The 21338-nt window shown below is 33.8% G+C and overlaps 1 protein-coding gene and 1 non-coding gene across 2 annotated transcripts; both read left to right on the top strand.

The window, feature by feature from the left end:
- Positions 1–8006: 8006 nt before the first annotated feature.
- On the top strand, positions 8007–10026 carry LOC108480793 (putative pentatricopeptide repeat-containing protein At5g37570). The gene has a single exon (XM_017783893.2). It carries the CDS (start codon positions 8297–8299, stop codon positions 9932–9934), a length of 1638 nt encoding a protein of 545 aa, XP_017639382.1. The 5' UTR covers positions 8007–8296; the 3' UTR covers positions 9935–10026.
- Positions 10027–18082: 8056 nt separating this feature from the next.
- On the top strand, positions 18083–18189 carry LOC128281984 (small nucleolar RNA R71). Its single transcript, XR_008272295.1, has one exon. It is a non-coding gene; the product is annotated as a small nucleolar RNA R71 (small nucleolar RNA).
- Positions 18190–21338: the final 3149 nt, after the last annotated feature.

The raw sequence follows: 21338 nt of genomic DNA, 5'->3' as shown, positions 1-21338 counted from the left end.
ATAGAAAGTGAATGTTTGGGACCTAATGGTGAAAGAGTTTGAAGTTAGGGTTTTATGTGGAAATTATGAATTTAAATAACTATGAAATAACTTATAATGTCTAGGTAAAGCATTAATTGGGAAAAATTAGCTTCATTGAGGGATTAATTGAGTAAGGACTGAATTGTATGAACTGTGAAATTTGGGGCAAAAATCAAAATCAACATTTGCACTAAAACAGTTTTGGACAGCAGCAGTAGTCTAACTTTGAAAAATCAGCATAAATTTTATAAATTGAATTAGAATATGAAAAAATAATAAATTAAAGCTTATTGAGTCTAGTTTCTCATAGAAGAAACGGTGTAAGCAACGGAATTGTAAATCATGAGATATAATAGATTTTGTGAGACAATGTCAGAATGATTTCGTGTTCCCCTATTCTAAGTTTGGAAAATCATAAAAAATTGGATAAAAATAATTAGGGGCTTAAATTTATATTTTTAAAATCATTAATGAGTCTATTTTCAATAGAAACAAACATGGACATCATCCGAATTCTGTACGAAGAGATAATTAATTTTTAGTGAAGAAGGGTCGGAATTGTCATACAGCAGAACGGGGGTGAATTTAAAGAATAAACTGTACTTAATGGCTAAACCAAAAATTCTAAAAATTTTATAATAAGAAGATATATGAGTCTAATTTCAGGAAAAATTATTGGATTCTAATTTGGAGTTCTGTAGCTAAAGATAAAAATAATTTAGTGACTATGGCACTGATGGACAGCATTGGAATATACATAAGTAAATAATGAAATTATAAATAATATTACTTATAAGCGGGTTGAAGATGAAATCAATACTGATAAGTGAATGATTTTACAATGATAGATCGAGAACCCGAAGCAAGTCAAGGAAAAGAAAAAGTAGCTGATTAGTCCCTAAACTTTCACAAATTTTGCAGATCGACCAGGTAAGTTCATATGGTTGAAGTTTAATGATTATATGTTAATTTTATGAATTATATAATGTAATATGTATGATGAAATATATTTATTGATAAATAGAGAATAAAATAACAACACGAAAATCGAATAAATGATTAAATTGAGCGGAATGTTGGATTTGAGTACTTCTGATCAGTGACAAGTGATAAATGGTAGCCTCAGCTACACTTATCTGATCAGTGATAAGTGACAAGCGACAAGTGATAAGTGGTAGCTTTAGCTACACTTATCTGATCAGTGACAAGTGATAAGTGATAAGTGGTAGTTTTAGCTACACTTATCTGATCAGTAACAAGTGATAAATGTGATTAGTGTAAGACCGTGGCAGGACTATGACTTCAAAAGGTGATAAGTGATCATACGTAAGACCATAGTTATACTATGGCAAAGTGAAAGTGAAGTACTCAATTTTCCGCAACCATTCCCTAATTTGGTTAAAGAATGATATGTGACAAATGGGCCCAAAAGAATTAAAGGAAATGGATAAGTGGTAGTAAGTTTATACAAGGGAACTCACCAATGGCTGTGGTTGACAGGTGAACTTAATAATTGTGTATATTGTATAAGTGTATAAATATTTGGTAAGATTTATGTTTTATACCTATGAACTTACTAAGCTTCTATAAGCTTACATGAGTGTAATCAATGTCTCTTGTAGATTGACGTGGAAGTATACGGAGGATCGGATCAACACAGAGGATCACACTATCTAGATTATCTCCGGTAGCTTTTGTAAATTTCTTTTTGATTTATATGGCATGTATAAGGTTTGATGATTATATAAATATTAAGACTTGTTTAAGAAATATACATTAAAGTAAAGAATGATGAATATGTTAAATAGTACAATTATAATAGTAGTATAATTTGGTATCAAATTGATTGAAATGAATTGGTTGGTTGGATTGGTCTCGATTTTAAAATTTGCAGGAAAGGTTAGATATTTATAAAGGGGTTATATTGAGCCAAAAAAAAAACTTTAGGATTTTGCTAAAAATTCCCTATGGTTTCGATTTAATTCTGGTTTGGTCTCGAAGTATGTTTTGGGCTTTGGAGGCCCATCTAAAGGACTCCATGACATGTTTTAGTAAATGAATAGTATTTAACTCGTGTTAATGGAAAATTAATTCGGTAAACTCCGGTAATGCCTCCTACCCTATTCCGGCGACGAATACGGGTAAGGGGTGTTACATATCAAGCCACTATCTTTAAGGTTCTATTTGCTCCCATCTGTACTCAGTGTATAAATGAGTTTCAAGCAAATGAACCTCGATGATACAATGAAGCCTAGTGACTATTTGTATTTTGAACTGACGAAAATAATCCAGTAAGCACTAAGCAGAGTATAACAAGAAAATCAATTTCTATAAAGAATTTCTGTAGTAATTCTTTATAGAACAACCTAATAATAGTAGAAGATGGAGAAATGATAGAAAAAACTTTTAAAAATTTCTGGCATGTCTTCTAAATGAAATCTCACTCCTATTTATAAAAACTCTCATGTCTCTTCATAAAGGCATAACTTTACTAGGTGTCTTTTCTGAATAATCACATCTTTAAAAGAGACCTAATTATTCAACTAATATCCCATAACTATTTAAGTAATATTACTTGTATAGCTATAATTCTTTGTCAAAATCAAGTAATATAATCCTTAATCAATAACCAAAAGATATTACACCCTTTCATTTGTAGTTATTGAAACACTATAAATATTTAAAATGTTCCAACATCTATAATAAATTATTTATATAGAAAAGTTTGACGGTACTTTTTGGACAAATAATTTACTTCGAACTCATAATGTGTTGTTGGTGAAGTTAAGAAATACTTTACTAAAATGTGGTTGAATGTGACCTAATAACGTAGTCTTAAAATTTGAAATATTCAAATAAATTTGTTATTACCTTTTATTCTAATTTTTAATTACTTTAATTTTTGTTTTATCTTATTTCTATTTTAAATATAATTGTTTATTTTTACCTTTATAAATAGAGGTTTTATTAATAAATCAAATGTAACCATTTCATAAGCCTCTCATTACTTCAATATGATATCAAGCCTTTTGTTTAACAATATACTTTTCGATCTTAACTTATAGGACTTTTTTTTACCTTTTTTTTCCAAACAAGCATATTCGTGGATCTTCATATAGCTCTAACTTATAGCTTGTTTGGTTGGCTGTAATGCTAAACCATTACAGCCTTATTCAGTGGGCCCAACCCTATTCCATTATTTGGTTGGCTGAATGGGCTATTACAGCCCTATTCCTTACAGCCTTATTCAAGGCAAAACTATTGTTTATCATTCAGCAACCTCCTCATAAAACCTATTCAACGTGAAATTTTATCGACTTTGCCCTTCTCTTATTTCTCACATCTGACCATTTTTCTTCTTCTTCTTCTTTTTTTCACTTCTGATTCCTATTTCCTTCCAACCTTCTCCATCTTTTTCACCTCTGAACCATCCTCACCAACCCTATCCAAGCCAGAACCCAGATCCAATTTCAAACTAAAGCCACCAAATTCTTACCTACCGGTGAATTCCATCGATTCTCACCCCTTAAGCTCCGGTTGAATTCCATCGATTTCCATCGATTTCCCATTTCCATAAATTCATCCTCAAGCTCCGATTGTGAAAAGTGGATAAAAACTTCATCAGGATCCTTATCATCTTCAACCGCACATGCAGATTTATGTGGATTTTGTTTTTAAAACAGGAACGAAGCATTTCTATTAAAGAGTAATACAGCTGTTGTTGAAGATTTCTTTGTGCACCTGGTATGTTTCTCAATTAGTCATTTTCTATCGATTGGGTTAAGAAAATGTACAAAAATTAATACTTGTGTAATTTAAGTTGACTTATGGTTTAGTGCTATATCTGAACAAGACCAGAATAGTTATTTATACTAGTATTGGACCACCTCTAATCCATATTTTCCTAAAATTAAAAAAAAAAACCAATAATAAGAGACACTTTGTCCTCTCTTCTTTCACAAAGGATGTCCTGGTTTCTGCTTTGTGTTATTTGTATATGTATAGCATTAAATAAATGCCAAAGTAGTTTGTGTTTAAGATTTTAGTTCCTCCTTTCATAGAAAAGGAAGTTGTTAATGCTTCGTAGACATAGAGATATATTATAGATAAGCACAGGGGTCATTGTATTGGATCTTCCAAGTGAGTCTGTAAGGTATGTCAAAGTAAATTTAATAATTTCCCGTTTTGTTGCTTTATTAATTTGGTACATCGAACCTTTTGAACATATAGGCAACTTCATAATATATTCAAGCAGTTTCTTTATTACTTTATACTAAATTCAATTGAATCATTATTTGGTATGGAGTGATGAAAAATCATGATTGATAAATCTGATAGTCTGAAATAGGCTCCTTGTTGCCCCATCCTGCCTGAAAAAATGGCCCTCTGAATAGTTGTAAGATCTGTAAATTATGAGGGCTTGAATTCTTGAAGACCTTTAACACTATATTGTGCTAGATTATTATGATGGCAGTGTTAAGTTGCTCTATGTAACTTATGATTTGTAGCTAAAATATTTTCTTTATTCAGTACAAAATGATGACAAACATGTAGCAAGGGGGCTTGATTCATGAAGGAAGTCAGTTTATTTTTTTATTCAAACAGTAGAAACAAAATTCAAATATTAGTTACTCCTAATAACTATTAGAGCTTTGATGAAGGTAGCTCTTCCCCGCCAAAGGCCCTCTTATTACTTTTATCATTAACGCTAAAAAATAGATAGACCAAATGTGTCACTTCTCTACTATCTGTACAAGCATGTATACCTCTCAAGTCCTTGCTCCTGCCACTCAACCCTGCCTGTATAGCCCATGTAATCTACATAGCATAAGCTAAGCTGCCTTTGTACTAGAACAGCTGCAAGTTTAAGCCCCATTGTTGTCTACTATCTAAATCAAATTGTTGGAATGCCTTGTACCATATTTAAGCACAATCAAGATTAAGTGATCTTCTCCTAAGAACATAGAAACTAGTTCATGAAATGATTTTAAATCAAATAGAGATATACCTTATTTTGCATTTTTTATATATAGTTCTTATAGATTGTAAATGATATTATTTTAATAGTCAATTTTTGATCTTTTTTTTAGTATTGCTACAACTATAAAAATTATATATAAAATCAAACATGATTTTAATTAAAATGTTAAAACTTAAAATCCATGGTTCGTTTATTTATTTAATATAAGAAGACAAAATCTTTTTTATGATGCTCTCTATTCTTGTCACCAAATTAGTTGCTAATGCTTCTTGTTTTTCTGATGAGGTTTACATATTTTCCTCAAGAGAACCTGTTATGTTTAGTGATTAACCTGGCATTATACATAGGTTTCACCTTCAAAGCTCGGCATAATTGTCGTGGGAAGCTTTTCATCGAGGAAAAGCCATAAATGTGACATAGCACATTCTATTCTGTTGATAAAATTCTTGCTTTTATCTATTGTTGCATCTGTTGGATAGTCTTGACAAAATTCTTACTATTTCATTTACAATATGCTACAGGGAAAAGGCAAATTATAATGAAGTTATGTTTTCGGCATGATACATATCTTTTGTCGGCTATTCTACCCGTGATTAACTTGTAATCTTTCACTTGTTGCAGATCATCTTATCAAAAGAGAAGAACATTCAGAGACTTTAGGAATTTGTGCGGAGCCTTCAACAGCAACTTTTGCCTATTTTTTTTTTTTAACTTTCTATTAAATTTTGCCTAGTTTTATCTTTACCTAAATTTTTCTATTCAAATTTATTTAAAGATAATTTTAATTAAAACATATTTTAATGTTTTATTTTAATAGTTAAAATAATAAATTAATTAATATAATTTTAAAATTAAAGTTAAGTTATATTTAATTTTCAAGTCTTTTAATTTAATAAATAAAAATTCTAATTTAATGTATTATATTTTATAAATTAAGTTATGGTTAACAATTAAAATAAAATATTTGAAAGAATATTTTTCTTGTTAAAATTTATTTTAAATCATCAAAATCAATACTGGGTGGTAAACTTTAATTAAAAAATCAAAGTTGGTGGAAATATTCAATAAAATTTAAATTTTAGTGGTAAAATTCAATCACATTAAGTTAATTGACAAATTTACGTATATTCTCATAGTATAATGACAAGTGTAAATTAAAATAAAGTATAATGCTATTGTGGGTGCTCTCTAAAGAGGTAAACAAGATGAAAAGTCATGAAATGTGCTCCATTCTCATGAATGGGGATCAAACTCCCGACCATAAGATAAAGTAGTGAATTTATTTTGTATTTTTTATTTTGTATTTTTTTGTGTTTGTAATCTTTGGATGGTATAATGAGATGATAGAATGTCATTACAATGTTGTAACTTTTGATATTGTAAAATTTTAAAACCTATGGATTATGACATATAAACTAATGAAATCATGTAACTTTTGTTAATATATGAATATTATGCTTGGATGTGAAACATAATTCTCAAGTTATTTATTATTTTTTAGTAACGAGTTGTTTATTACTTCTAATATTTAATTATTTTTATTGTAGAATAATTAAATTATTTGTTTTAGTAATGATATTTTAGCACATTAAATATGTATTGTAGTTTAAAAATAATAAAGTAGATTATATATATTTTATAGTATTATATATTTTGATTTTTAATTCATATAATAATAATTATATTAAGAATGTTATTAAATTTTATATAATAATTATGTTAAAATATGGTTAAACTATTTATTATTTTTATTAAATTATTTTCAATAATAATCTTATTAAAATTTAATAACAATAACAATAATCATCTACCTTAAAAAAATCATGCTGAGGGTATTCTGGTCATTTTAGTTTTTTTCCTTATGCTATTACAACATCATTCTATTCGACCAAACACAAGAATACTATTACAGTTCTATTTCATTCTATTTAACCAAACAGTTGAATTACTTATTGCAACTCTATTCAATTACAACCTATTCCATTACAGTAAACCAAACGCACCATTAATCTTTTTTGACTGAAACCAAAATCACCTAATCAGTTTTCTCTATTGCTAGCCAATCATCTACTTCTATCTACTAGATCAAAGTGACAAAGTTTGTACTCAATTATCTTAGTAGTCGGTTGAAGAGTATTGCCTAATGGATGTCAAACCACATCTTGAATTCAATTCTACGCTGCCGCAACTCACAACAAGAATTCATTATTATATGTTCTTAGTTGAAAACCCCACTGTTCTTTACCATAAATTGTTCAAGCTTTTCTTGTCATCGTCAACCCCAGATTGCTGCTCTACCAACCATCAATCTTGCAAAAGCGTAATAACGTAATCTTAAGACTTGACATATTCAAAGAACTTTTCTCCTAGTTTTAAATTGTTTTAAATTATTATTCTGTCCTAGTTCTATTTTAACTATTCTATAAATAAAGGTTTGTATTAATAAATTAAGTGGAATTATTTCACAAGCCTCCTATTACTTCAATACTAATCATGTTGAAATTTATTAAATGCGACAACATCCTAATGAACCTTAATATAATTTGGTGGTGACCTCTACAATAATCACATGAATATCTTTTGTTGAATGAGGGCTCTTAAAGGCAATCCAATCCCTTCTCGATCGAGCGATTGGTGATTAGATCTAACACCTTCTATAGGAAACGTCGGAGAAGGTTAACAAACTTTGGGCAACCCCAACCAAGGATGTTGAAAACCAAAACGGACTGACCAATCAAAGAAAGAAAATCTCAAAAGGATAAATTTTGGATAGAAGAAAGCCCAAGCTTTTTGGCTTCTCAGCCTGCTTTCGACATGGGGAGTTCAATCTAAGATAGAGGCTTTTGATTTCCAAGTGTTCACAGGTGAATCTAGCTAATTTTGGCCCCTGGGTTTTTAGTGGATTTAAAGTATCATTACAACATTTCATTATTTAATTCTTCTCTTGACCTTTATTTTTGTTCTCCATTATAAATTTGGATGGCGTTTACGACTTTGTACAACTGTTGTCGTTATTTCCTAGGCTAAAAAAAAATTTATTCTGAAAATAGTTCTCTATATTTTCACTCATTTTCTATTTTTCATAAATTAGATCAATGATTGTATAAATCGGACCAATTAAGTTAAAAACCGATTAAACCAACAATCTATTTTTTTTTTAAACTTTGGCTCCAACTATTCTCTTACTATTGGGATAATTTCACCTTAGGCGCAATGCCGCACTCGCGCACTTATTTCGATAGAATTCGAGGAAAGGGAAAGAAAACTTTGCCACACTAAACCATTTTCCCTCCCATGCCAATTTCTCTCCATCACTTCCCCCATACTCTCCCTTCTCTCTCAACCCTTCTCAGGTCTTGCAAATCCCAAAACCAGCTTCACCAAATCCACGCCCACATAATTAAGAAGGGCCTGCACCAAGATCAATATCTCATCAGCCTTTGTATTTCCCTTTCCACTTCCCTCTCTCTCTCCGCTTCCATTTTCAATAGCTTTCTCCAGCCCAGCACTTTCCTTTGGAACTGTCTCCTCAATGGGTACTCTAAAAATTCCTCTTTTTTTCAAACCATGTCGCTTTTTATCCGTATGAAGAGTGAAGGTGGGCTTCCTGATAAGTACACCTACCCTTTGGTGATCAAAGCTTGTTCGAGTGAGGTTAAGGCATGGGAAGGGAAAATGCTTCATGGGTTAGCTTTAAGAAGTGGATGCGAAAAAGATGTTTTTGTTGGGACAAGTTTGGTTGATTTTTATGCGAAAATTAAGGAAATATTGAATGCGAAGAAAGTGTTTGATGAAATGTCTGAGCGAAATGTTGTGTCTTGGACGGCTTTGGTTGTTGGGCATATTAATGTTGGTGATATTGTGGAAGCTAAGAGAGTGTTTGATTTGATGCCGGAGAGGAATGTGGCTACATGGAATGCTTTGATGGGGTGGTGGGTCAAAACAGGGGATTTAGTGACTGCTCGGAAAGTGTTTGATGAGATGCCTGAAAGAAATGTGATTTCTTATACGATGATGATTGATGGATATGCAAAGGCTGGCGATATGGCATCAGCAATGTTTTTGTTTGAGCAGGCTCCGGAGAGAGATATCTTTGCGTGGTCAGCAATGATTTCGGGATATGAACAAAATGGTCAACCAAATGAGGCTGTCAAAATGTTTATTAGAATGTCAGAAATGGATGTTAAACCGGATAAATATATTCTGGTTAGCTTGATGTCTGCCTGTTCTCAGGTGGGTAGTTTGAAATTGGCTAAACGGGTTGATGGTTATCTAAGCCGAAGTGATATTGATGTTAGCCAAGCACACGTTTTGGCAGCTCTTATTGATATGAATGCAAAGTGTGGAAACATGGCTAGAGCAGCTAAGTTGTTTGAGGAGATGCCAAAACGGGATTTGATTTCATATTGCTCAATGATACAAGGATTGGCTATCCATGGTCAAGAGGCTCAAGCTATTGAGCTTTTCAATAGGATGATAAGCGAAGGGCTGGTTCCAGATGAAGTAGCCTTCACTATTATTCTGAATGCTTGTAGCGGTGCTGGCCTTGTTGAGGAAGGTTGGCATTATTTTGAAATCATGAAAAACGAATACTCCATGGTTCCTACGCCGGATCATTATGCTTGCATGGTTGATCTTTTAAGTCGAACAGGACAGCTAAAAGCAGCCTACGATCTTATAAAATCTATGCCTGTGGAACCTCATGCTGGTGCTTGGGGTGCTCTTCTTGGGGCCTGTAAATTGCATTGTGATGTTGAGTTAGGGGAGTTGACTGCTGATAGGCTGCATGAGCTAGAGCCGCTGAATGCTGCTAATTATGTGCTGTTATCTAACATATACGCTGCTGCAGAGCAATGGGTGAATGTTTCTCATGTGAGGAATAAAATGAAGGAGGGGGGCCTAAGAAAAGTACCTGGGTGCAGTTGGATTTAATTTATTAAGGGAATTTGTTATTGGCTATGCCTGTTAATTATGCACTTTATTTATTTAATAAATAATATACACTTATATCTTCCACATTTTTTACACATCCCTTACATACATTTTAATATTATTTATTTATGTTACCTTGATTCTTTTATTGTATTATGAAAAAATTGTATTATTGTTATTATTATTATCATCATGTAAATGTCTTATTTATTTCATTTATTTAATTTTTCTTTTTATTATTGCCATTTTTAAAGAGTTTTAACTTTTCATTAGCTTTAACCAATTTAATTATTTTGTTACTATTGGTTTTAAAAGAGGAAATTTCAGGTCATTTTTCAATCCTATAATTGTTGACATGAAGTTAGTTAAGTATGTGTTATATTTTAATGAAACAATAAGGTTTTACATTTGAATTTAGGTTAGTCCTTAATATCTCACCTACCATTTACCTTAGAAAATTATAAATAATCTGCAAGATATTTTTTAGGGTTTTAAGTTAGTTTTAAATATAGTGTAGGATTAGAATCTTAAGTTAATATGTAAATATTTAGGACTTTATTTAAGATTAAAATTAAAGATTTTTGTAGGTGAATTGTAAATCATGAGTAGGTCTTTCTAAGTATTTTATTTTAGAAATTTTTTAAGAAAGCTAATAAATGTTATTTAAGATTTATTATTTTAGGATTTTGACTAATTTAAATTTTAGATCAAGAATTTTAAAGTAAGATAAACCATAAACCCAACATAGGATACTTTCGTAAGATATCAATAGGTTCAACGTTATTAATTAAATATTTTAAAATAATAATAATAATAATAAAAGATCAAATAAGTTGTAGATGTATTTTAATATTTCTCTTAATTCATTGGTAATTTCTAGGGTTTTTTTTTTTGAATTCTAAAATAGAATTAATTTTAGGAATTGAAGGTATTTTACTACAATTATTTAGTTATCCTTTAGGGTGCCCGTTAAAAGTAAAAATCTCTAATTTAAGTTTCAAATTAGATAAGTTTGGTGAATACATCTTAATCGAGCTACAAGTAAACTAGAGACGTTTCCTTTAGAGTTTTTATTTAAGATTTCCATAAGATTTTAGCTTAAATTAAGACATTAATATGCTTAAAGAAAAAATCTAGCTCTTAAGACCCCGTAGGACTATCCCCGGATAGGCGTTGTGGGGGTGTTATAACCTTCCCCACATGTAACTGTACTCTCGAACCTAAAATTTGGTGATGAGATCAAGTCTAGATTTTTAGGATTTTTCCGTAGTATTAATTCTAGATTTTTAGACAATAGGTGGCTAACCAACATAGCCTTAATTGGTTAGTGGTGACTCTACGCAATTTAGTCCCTCCGTGTCTAGCTTTGCTTACTAGGCCCTCGTACTCTTATGTAGGCGATGTTGTGACAGCTTGGCGACTCCACTGGGGACGTTAGTGAGTCGACTTACTTAGGATTAAGAGCTACGTTTTTTAATATTTGTGCATATTAGATTTATTTATTCGTACATTAATTTGTTTAATTGTCTAATGTCATTTTAATTTGTTGAATATATGTTAAATATTGATTTATTTGTTCATTTCATTTACTTATCCTATTTTGATATGAATGCCAATGCGTTTGTTTATTCTTTTATTGATAAAATTGATTAATTTGTATGTCGACTCTACCGTCGTGGGGCGGCTATAATTGTCATTCATGTTGCATCTTGCTTTTGGTCCTACGCTTGTGCCCATCCAGTTTAGGAGGAGTAGCCTTAGGCTTTCGTGTGACAATATTTCACTGCATAAGTTTAAGGACTACTCCATGGTTAAGATAGACATAGATGTTCGTGTAGTAAATGCTACCATATACGTTATGGAAGTCTTACCACCCAAGGGCCAACCCTTTTTAAAAGGGGAACATGGTACGTGATATTCACAGTAGGTTTTAAAAATTTATAATTATTCATTCTTGAAACTAACTATTATCACGATGAAGGCAAGTGTACCTATCGAACAGTAGTATAGCTTTAGCAAGACCGGATTGTCAAACCCAAAGGAACCAAAAGTACTAGTAATTATTTTCTTTTTATTATGTAGCCTAAAAATTAAGGGATTTGTTTATCTAAACTACTTAACTAAACTAAGGGTGCACAGAGAGAAAATTGGGAAAAAGCTTTTGGGAAAACTCAATTGATTAAGACAATACCCAAGGAAAAATCCACCTAGACTTCACTTGTTATTTGACTCTGAACCAGACGATTTATTCATTTGACTTGATCCGTAGAAATCCCTAAGTTATATTATTATCTCTCTCAAGACTAATAACGTTTAACCCTAGGTTGATTAATTGAAATCTCTTTCTAATTAACGCCCTAGTGTTACATTAACTCGATCTATGGATCCCCCTATTAGGTTTCACCCTAATCCAGCAAAATCTTATCACCCTATCTCTAGGCGTGCAATCAACTCCGCTTAATTATGACAAATTTACTCTTAGACAGGGTCTTTTCCTCTTCTGAATAAGAGCATTAACTTGAATCAATAACCTGGAATATTAAAACAAGAATTAAAAACACATAATTAAAAACAAGTCAAATATTTATCATACAATTCAAATAATAATAACAAGATCCGTCTTACGTTCATTCCCCTTAGGTATTTAGGGGGTTTAATTCATAATTATAAAAGAAAACATCTCAGAAGAATAATGAATACAAAACATAAAGAAAACCTAAAACTTCTGAATGGAAATTGAAGGGAGATCTTCAGTCTTGATGATGAATCCGACTTCTAAGATAGACCAATTGGCTTCCCTTGAGTAATTTCTTGCTTCCTACTCTATGTCCCCCTTCCTAAGTGCCTCCCCAGGTGTTTAAATAGGCTTTAGAATGCCTAAGAGCCCTCAAAATTGGCCTTTTCTGAATAGGACTATACTTGGGCTCGGCAGGGACACGCCCATGTGACACGCTCGTGTGCGATTACTCCAGCTCGTGGTCAAGGCTGTTGAATAGGCACGGGTGTGTAGTCTACCCGTGTAAGTCGTGCTTCGATCCTGCCAAATGGACACGGCCGTGTGACACACCCGTGTAAGGAAGTCCAGGCCGTGTTAGTTTCCCATGTGAGTCCATTTTCTCCGTTTTTTGCCCGTTTCTCGCTCTTTTTACTCTCCTATGCTCACTTAAGTATAAAACATGAAATTAAAGGATTAAGAGCATCGAATTCACCAAATCTAAGGAGAAACCATCCATAAATGTGCTAAGTATGGGATAAAAATATGTATAAATTACGGTTTATCAAATACCCCCATACTTAAGCGTTTGCTTGTCCTCAAGCAAAATCCTCAACTCACAATCAAAATAAATTCTTCTCAATTTATAATCCCTATCAATAATATCTCAAAATAATCCATAAGTATTCATTCATTGAAAATTTAACTAAAAGTACATCAAAGTTTCAAACATTCCAAGTTGAGCATTTTATCACGAAAACATAGGTGTCTCCCCTTATCTAAGTGATTACCTTTGATCAAAATATCAAAGAGTTTAACATCTTTACTAAAGATTCACTCAAATCACTCGAGGTGTTTAAGGACATCAATTAAAGCACTCATTAGTCAATATGAAGAGTTATTACCATAGGCTTGCTTGAAAATCAAATCTCCACCACTATATATTGAGCTGATACGTCAATCAAAAAGGTCTTTTAGAGGATTGTAACGTGGCTTTGGTTAGGGGGTATGGTCACAAGCTGAAGAAAAAAGGTTAGAATTGAGATTGAATTGAAAAATTACCTAGCTAGAAAAATAACTAGCCATCAAATGAATACAAGTGAGCTTCTTCTCAGAATATGGAATTAACACTCAAGCTCAAGAACGACGAATTACTACTAATATGTATTGAATTATATATATATATATATATATATATATTTAAGAATAAGTCAAATAACATAGAACTTAATTATCACAACGAAGAATAAAACATAGCTAAGCAATTATTTCAAATTAAATCTCGACAAAAATAGGGGTCAAATTAGGGGATTTCAACAATAATGGGTTATGGGTTAATATTGAGGGTAAATCAATTAATGGCTTGTTAGGCTCAAAGGGGTTCACTAAGGGTTAATTATGAAGGTAGGCTTCTGTAGAGTGAGTGGGTTAAACATAAGTGCCTTTATCATCTTGACATATCAACTCAAATGGTGTGGTCTCGACATGCATAATCAAGCAAGTTCTAAAATAACAAATCAAAACTGACGCACTCTTAATGAAAGTGAGCATGAAAGAAATAAAATATGATCTAAATGCTCAAGATCTCACAAAAATTATGGCTTTTTGATGTTTAAACTTGTGCATTTCAACTTAAGATAATACCTAAACTTAGGGAAACAACCTAAAAGTTTTTAATTCTTCGAAAATCAACTTATCATGCTTGATTCCCTAACGTCTTAAAGTTTAAACAATCAATGCATAAATACCAATGTTTTAATTCAAGACATATCAATAAAAATCATAAATTAATTAAAATCTATTCTAATAGTGATAGAAGTGATTCACATGAAAATAAGACAAAATTTAGGGATTTGTAATAATGATATAAAAGACCTCCCACACTTAAGATGTAAATTGCCCTCAATGTACAAAGATAGATATATTGAAAAATATAGATATATAATCATAAGATAAGGAGAGAAGTGAAACTTCCAAAATGATGAATGAACTCCTTGAATTGGAGTTATGGAGACTAATCGGCCAAGGTAATGATGAGAGTAGAGGAGGATACTCCGGTGGTGGTAGAAGTTCATTAGTCCATAAGTCCTGCGCCAAAAGAATATTATATCTGGTAGTAGCTATGGTCGTAGTCGAGCAGGACATGGCAGTCGTGGAGAACCTTTCCCAGTGAAGTTTTTAGTTCCTATGCGATGATGAGCTTTAGAGCTCTTTATAACTATGATAGAATCAGGAACTTTTTAGGGAATATAAGGAAGCATAATTACTCGTAGTGAAATAGCCAAAACTATAAATTATTCAATAAAAATTATAATAAGTAAAATTAAAATAATATTAAAGAAAAATGAAATAAAAAGTACTTAAATAAGATAAATAAAGATAAAAGTGAAAATAAAAATAATAAATAAAAAGTTTTTAAACATCGTCATCGCCGGATGGTTCGCGAGGTGGGGGTGGCGATGAGATGTGAAAGTGCTGACAAATCTAATATAAAGTTGCATCAATGTAATCAAAGCGCTGAAAATATTGCTGCTCAAATCATGTAAGACGCTCAGAGATATCAGACAGTGAAGCCGCCGCATGAACTGGATGATGGATTGGTGGTGGCTGAGACGGTCGGTCCTCATGACATGGAGGGACATTATCAGTAATGTCCTCTAGGTCCTCCTCCTCGGTAGATTGAATGAGGCGTTACTGAGGAGGGTAGGTGCCACGTCGTTTCTCGATCATCCTCATATTTAGCATGCTCGATATGCCCGGTGGGAACATCTGGCCGATGAGAGTGGGGGAGGATGATTGTGCTACTGTGTTGAGGAGCCCAAAGTACTTAGCCAGTCGAGTCACATAGGGCCCGATAGAGATGACCCATCTCTTATGTCGCTCCGTCTGATGGCAGATGGGGAGGGTGATGAAGTAGGCAAGGTCAAAGACGTGCCCGTTCGCCATGCTCCATAAGAAATAGGCATCGTGGGTGCACACGGCCATACTTCATTCGTTTTTCCCATGCCCATTTAAATAGGTCCATGCCCGTGTTAGTTTGACAGTGTTGACCACGAGTGAATGGCACGGGCGTGTCGCACGTTCATGTTAAATTCTCAGTTTCAACTACGGTTTTAAGGCACGGGCGTGTCTCACGTCCGTGTTGTTTTGGCAATTTTGCCCACGGCCATGTTGCACGACCGTGATAACTTATCGCATCCAGTGTTGGGGAAAACTTTTTTACCTTGTTTTCACACGGCCGTATCGCACGGTCGTGTCTCTTCCTGGTGTGAGCACGGCCTAAGGAATGCCCATATGTCTGGTCGTGTAGATGGGAAAACCCTGTGTTTCAAGACTCAGTTAGTAGGTTAGATGTGAAAAACTAGAATTTAAATAAATCATTACTGTTAGTGCTAGGGTTACCTTCCGAGAAACTCTTATTTATAATATTAAGCTGGACTTACCTCTCTTCTGCATGGTCAATGTGGTGCGAGGAGTTTACACTCCCCATCCCTGCTATCAACTTTATCAACATAAGGTTTAAGACGAGTATTGTTTACCTTAAAAGTACCGAATTTGGGATAAATTACCTCAATTGTACCATATGGGAAAATATTGAGTACCGTGAGAGGAATTTTTTTATTAGGTTCAGAAGTGGCAATGCGAGGATCTGCTGCATCTAGTAGTACTTTGTTTCCAACCTTAAGTTAATTTGGTGCGACATTGAGCTTGTCCTGGCTCGGTTTCAGTTTATCGGGTGTTTTCAGTTTCTGTGTCCGCCATTTATCTAGTTCCTCGATTTGTAGCCTACGTTTTTCATAAATGGGTCATTTGTTGTTGCTTGAACATGGCTCGTGTAGGTTCTTTAAACTTATTTCCTGCAAAGTAAGTTGCACCACATGGTCAGTTTTAATAGAATGATTTATACAACTACCTTTAAATTTTTATGCGTTACTCGAATTAATAGCTTGAAGGGTGATTGTTTCGTCTCCCACACGAAGTGTGAGTTCACCTGTGCCAACATCAATTATTGTTCTAGCTGTTGCTAAAAAAGGGTTCCCTAAAATTAAAGGAACGTTACTATCCTCCTCTATGTCTAGAACAACGAAATCAACTGGGAAAATAAATTTGTTAATTTTAACGAGTACATCTTCAATAATCCCCCTAGGAAATCTGATTGTTTTATCGGCTAATTGAATATTCATCCTAGTTTGTTTGGGTTTCCCAAGACCTAGTTGCTTAAACATTTTGTAAGGCATGACATTGATACTAGTCCCTAAAACAGCAAAATCATTATTAACATCTAAACTACCAATTAAACAAGGAATCGTAAAACTCCCTAGATCTTTCAATTTGTTGGGTAGCTTATTCTATAAAATGGCTGAGCAAACTACATTCAACTCCACATGCTACGCCTCATCCAACTTTCGTTTGTTTTATAGAAACTCTCTTAAAAATTTGACTGCATTTGGCATCTACGAGAGAGCTTTGATAAACGGTAAGTTAATATGTGATTTCTTTAATAGTTTAAGGAATTTACCGAATTATTCATCTGGACGGTCTTTCCTTGTCGCATTAGGGTATGACACCCGTGGTTTATACTCTTTACTTACAGTTTTTTATCATTATGGACTGCCTCACCTTTAACTTGACTTACCACAATACCTTGCCTCGGTTCTGATGCAGGCTCAACTAACCCTTCCTTGTCTTGAGTAGTAATCGCATTGAGTTGTTCCCTTAGGTTAGATTCCGTGTTACTCGGTAGACTACCTTGTGGTCGTTCAGAAATCAGTTTGGCGAGTTGGCCTATCTGAGTTTCAAGCCCTTGGATTGACGCTTGTTAATTCTTAAAGGCTGTCTCGGTATTTTAGAAACGAGTTTCTGACACCGAGATGAATTTTGTTAGCATCTCTTCAAGGTTCGGCTTTTTTTCCTGCTGGTAAGGTGGTTGTTGAAAACCCGGAGGATGTTGTGACCTTTGATTTCCTTGACCGCCCTACGAGAAATTGGGATGGTTCCTCCAACCTGCATTATAAGTGTTACTATACGGGTTATTTTAGGGTCTAGAGTTATTGTTACCCATATATTGGACTTGTTCCTCCTCGATGCTAGGGTAGAAGGATTGATATTCTGTGCATGCTCCTCCTCTATTTGAATCACACCTCATCACTGGATGTACCTGAGTAGAACCACACAAACTGTCAATCTTTTTATTTAAGAGTTCTACTTGGTTAGATAGTATAATAACCGCATCGAGGTTGAAAAGACCAGTTGTTTTCATCGGCTTTGTCCTCATAACTTGCCACTAATAGTTATTCAGTGAAATCTCCTCAATAAATTTGTAAGCCACATCAGATGCTTTGTTATTCAAAGTTCCACCGGCGACTACGTCGATGAGTTGCCTAGTTGAGGGGTTCAAACCGTTGTAAAACGTTTGAACCTGTAACCAAAGTAGTAACCCATGATGAGGGCATCTTCTCAAAAGATCCTTGTATCTCTCCCATGCATCATAGAGTGTTTCTAGATCCATCTGCACAAAGGAAGAAATGTCATTCCTCAACTTAGTTGTTTAAGCTGGTGAAAAATATTTAAGTAAAAACTTTTCGGTCATTTGTTCCCAAGTAGTGATTGACCCTCGTGGTAACGAATTCAACCATTGTTTAGCCTTATTCTTCAATGAAAAAGGGAATAACCAAAGGCGAATGACGTCATCAGAAATGCCATTAATTTTAAATATATCACATAGTTCCAAAAAGTTTGCCAAATGAGCGTTGGGATCTTCGTCCTACAAACCATCAAACTGAACAAATTACTGTATCATTTGAATTGTGTTAGGTTTCAGTTCAAAAGTATTTGCAGCAACAGCAGGCCTAACTATGCTCGATTCAGTTTCTGTTAAAGAAGGTTTAGCATAATCATACATAGTGCATGAAGCAGGATTCTGATTAGCAGTAATCGCAGGAGGTAGCAGATTTTCATGGTTGTCGGTCATCTCCTCGGTTGTGGCGTGAATATCGTCTTCTTGCTCTTCCTTTGTGTATCTTAGGCTTCGCCTTATTTCTCTTTGGTTTTTGTGAACTGTGCGGTCGATCTCACTATCAAACAATAATGGTCCCGACAGGTTTCTTCTAGTCATACACTATAAAAACCTATCAGGAACAAATAAACGAAAAATTAGAAAAGAAAAGAAAATTTTAAATTGCAAATAAAGTAAAATGGCTAAAGTAATAAAATTGAGTGTTCCAATATCCTAGTTCCCCGAGAACGGCGCTAAAAACTTGGTACGGGATATTCGCAACAGGTTTTAAAAATTTTTAATTAATCGTTCTTGAAACTAACTATTATCACGATGAAGGTAAGTGTACCTATCGAACAGTAGTATAGCTTTAGCAAGACCGGATTGTTGAACCCAAAGGAACCAAAAGTACTAGTAATTACTTTCTTTTTATTATGTAGCCTAAAAATTAAGGGATTTGTTTATCTAAACTACTTAACTAAACTAAGGGTGCACAGAGAGAAAATTGGGAAAAAGCTTTTGGGAAAACTCAATTGATTAAGACAATACCCAAGGAAAAATCCACCTAGACTTCACTTGTTATTTGACTCTGAACCAGACGATTTATTCATTTGACTTGATCCGTAGAAATCCCTAAGTTATATTATTATCTCTCTCGAGACTAATAACGTCTAACCCTAGGTTGATTAATTGAAATCTCTTTCTAATTAACGCCCTAGTGTTGCATTAACTCGATCTATGAATCCTCATATTAGGTTTCACCCTAATCCGGCAAAATCTTATCACCCTATCTCTAGGCTTGCAATCAAATCCACTTAATTATGACAATTTTACTCTTAGACTGGGTCTCTTCCTCCTTTGAATAAGAGCATTAACTTGAATCAATATCCTGGAATATTAAACAAAAATTAAGAACACATAATTAAGAACAAGACAAATATTTATCACATAATTCAGATAATAATAACAAGATTCGTCTCAGGTTTTATTCTCCTTAGGTATTTAAGGGGTTTAGTTCATAATTATAAAAGAAAACATCTCAGAAAAATAATGAATATAGAATATAAAGAACACCCAAAACCCCTGAAAGGAAATTAAAGAGAGATCTTCAGTCTTGATGATGAATCTGACTTTTGAGATGGACCAATTGGCTTCTCTTGAGTAATTCCTTGCCTCTTACTCTGTGTCCCCCTTCCTAAGTGCCTCCTCAGGTGTTTAAATAGGCTTTAGAATGCCTAAGAGCCCTCAAAATTGCCCTTTTTCCGAATAGGACTATACTTGGGCTTGGCAGGGACACGCCTATATGACATACCCGTGTGCGATTACTCCAGCCCGTGGTCAAGGCTGTTGAATAGGCACGGGCGTGTAGTCTACCCTTGTAAGTCGTGCTTCGATCTTGCCAAATGGACACGCTAGTGTGAGGAAGTCCAGGCTGTGTTGATTTTCTATGTGGGTTCATTTTCTCCGTTTTTGGATTGTTTCTCGTTCTTTTTACTCTCCTATGCTCATCTAAGTATAAAACATGAAATTAAAGGATTAGGAGCATTGAATTCACCAAATCTAAGGAGAAACTATCCATAAATGTGTTAAGCATAGGATAAAAATATGTATAAATTACGGTTTATCAGAATGCATCCCTATAGATGTCATATTTAAGGCTTGGGTTCCCCGTGCATTAGAGTTAGCCGTAAGCCAGCATGTAATGACCATTTTAAATGTGAAACCTAAACATAAGAGCCGTACCTTACACCTCGAAATAATACCCTATAGGAATTCATGAGCATTTATTCGTATGTTTTGTGTTTGAATTTTTTTCTTCGCAATGCTTTATAATTTAATTTCACATTTTTTTCATTTGACTTTATTTTTTTTACTGACTTGTTTTTCTTGTGTCTATGTCTCTCCATGGCATAATTCATGCATTATTTAGATACTTGGGGTACAGTGTTACATCTATATTCGAGAAGATTTAGTTGTTCGGCATGGGGTAGAAAATGTAGGGATAATAGCGAGAATGTCAGAGGATACTCAGAGTAGAGAAGACGATTACCAAATAACTTGTTTTGATTCGAGCCTACCTCAGATAGTTCGCATGGACTGTAGGAGGAATCGCGAAGACGAGTTAAAGGGAATATGGCAATCATAGGATGATGCTAAGAAAACACACTTCCGGGACAAGTATGGCGATGTAGCACAGCTTCTATTCGTTAATCCGGATGATGCCTTATTGAAGGCTATGGTATGTTTTTTGGATCCCACTTATAGGTGTCTTACATTCAATGAAGTGGATATGGTACCGACTATCGAGGAATATTTTACCTTTCTCTACTATGAGTTTAGAGATCCGCTCAGGATATATTAGAAGCAGAACGTCGATTTTCAGAGACCTTTAGCCAATCTGATGGGATTACCTGTAGATCCAATGAAAGTAAAGTTAAAAGATTAAAACGATCATTGTATTTCTTGGTCTGACATTAGGGATGCTATGGGAAAGACCTGCGGTGATAGACATTTAGCAGTGTTTGCGTTTACCGTGTACGGGTTGATTGTGTTCCCAAAAGCTTTAGGATATGAAAGTGAGGAGCTAGCTGATTTTCTGTTTCAGATTGAAAAAAAGGGTGAATCCTGCTCCAGCAGTCTTAGCTGAAACCATCATTTCACTCAACTTCATCAAAAGAAAAGAAGATGAGCGTTTC

This window comes from Gossypium arboreum, chromosome 1 (genome assembly GCF_025698485.1).
Source record: "Gossypium arboreum isolate Shixiya-1 chromosome 1, ASM2569848v2, whole genome shotgun sequence".
Taxonomy (NCBI): domain Eukaryota; kingdom Viridiplantae; phylum Streptophyta; class Magnoliopsida; order Malvales; family Malvaceae; genus Gossypium; species Gossypium arboreum.
The sequence above is the reverse complement of the archived record's forward strand: the minus strand, read 5'-3'. Positions and strand labels throughout refer to the sequence as shown.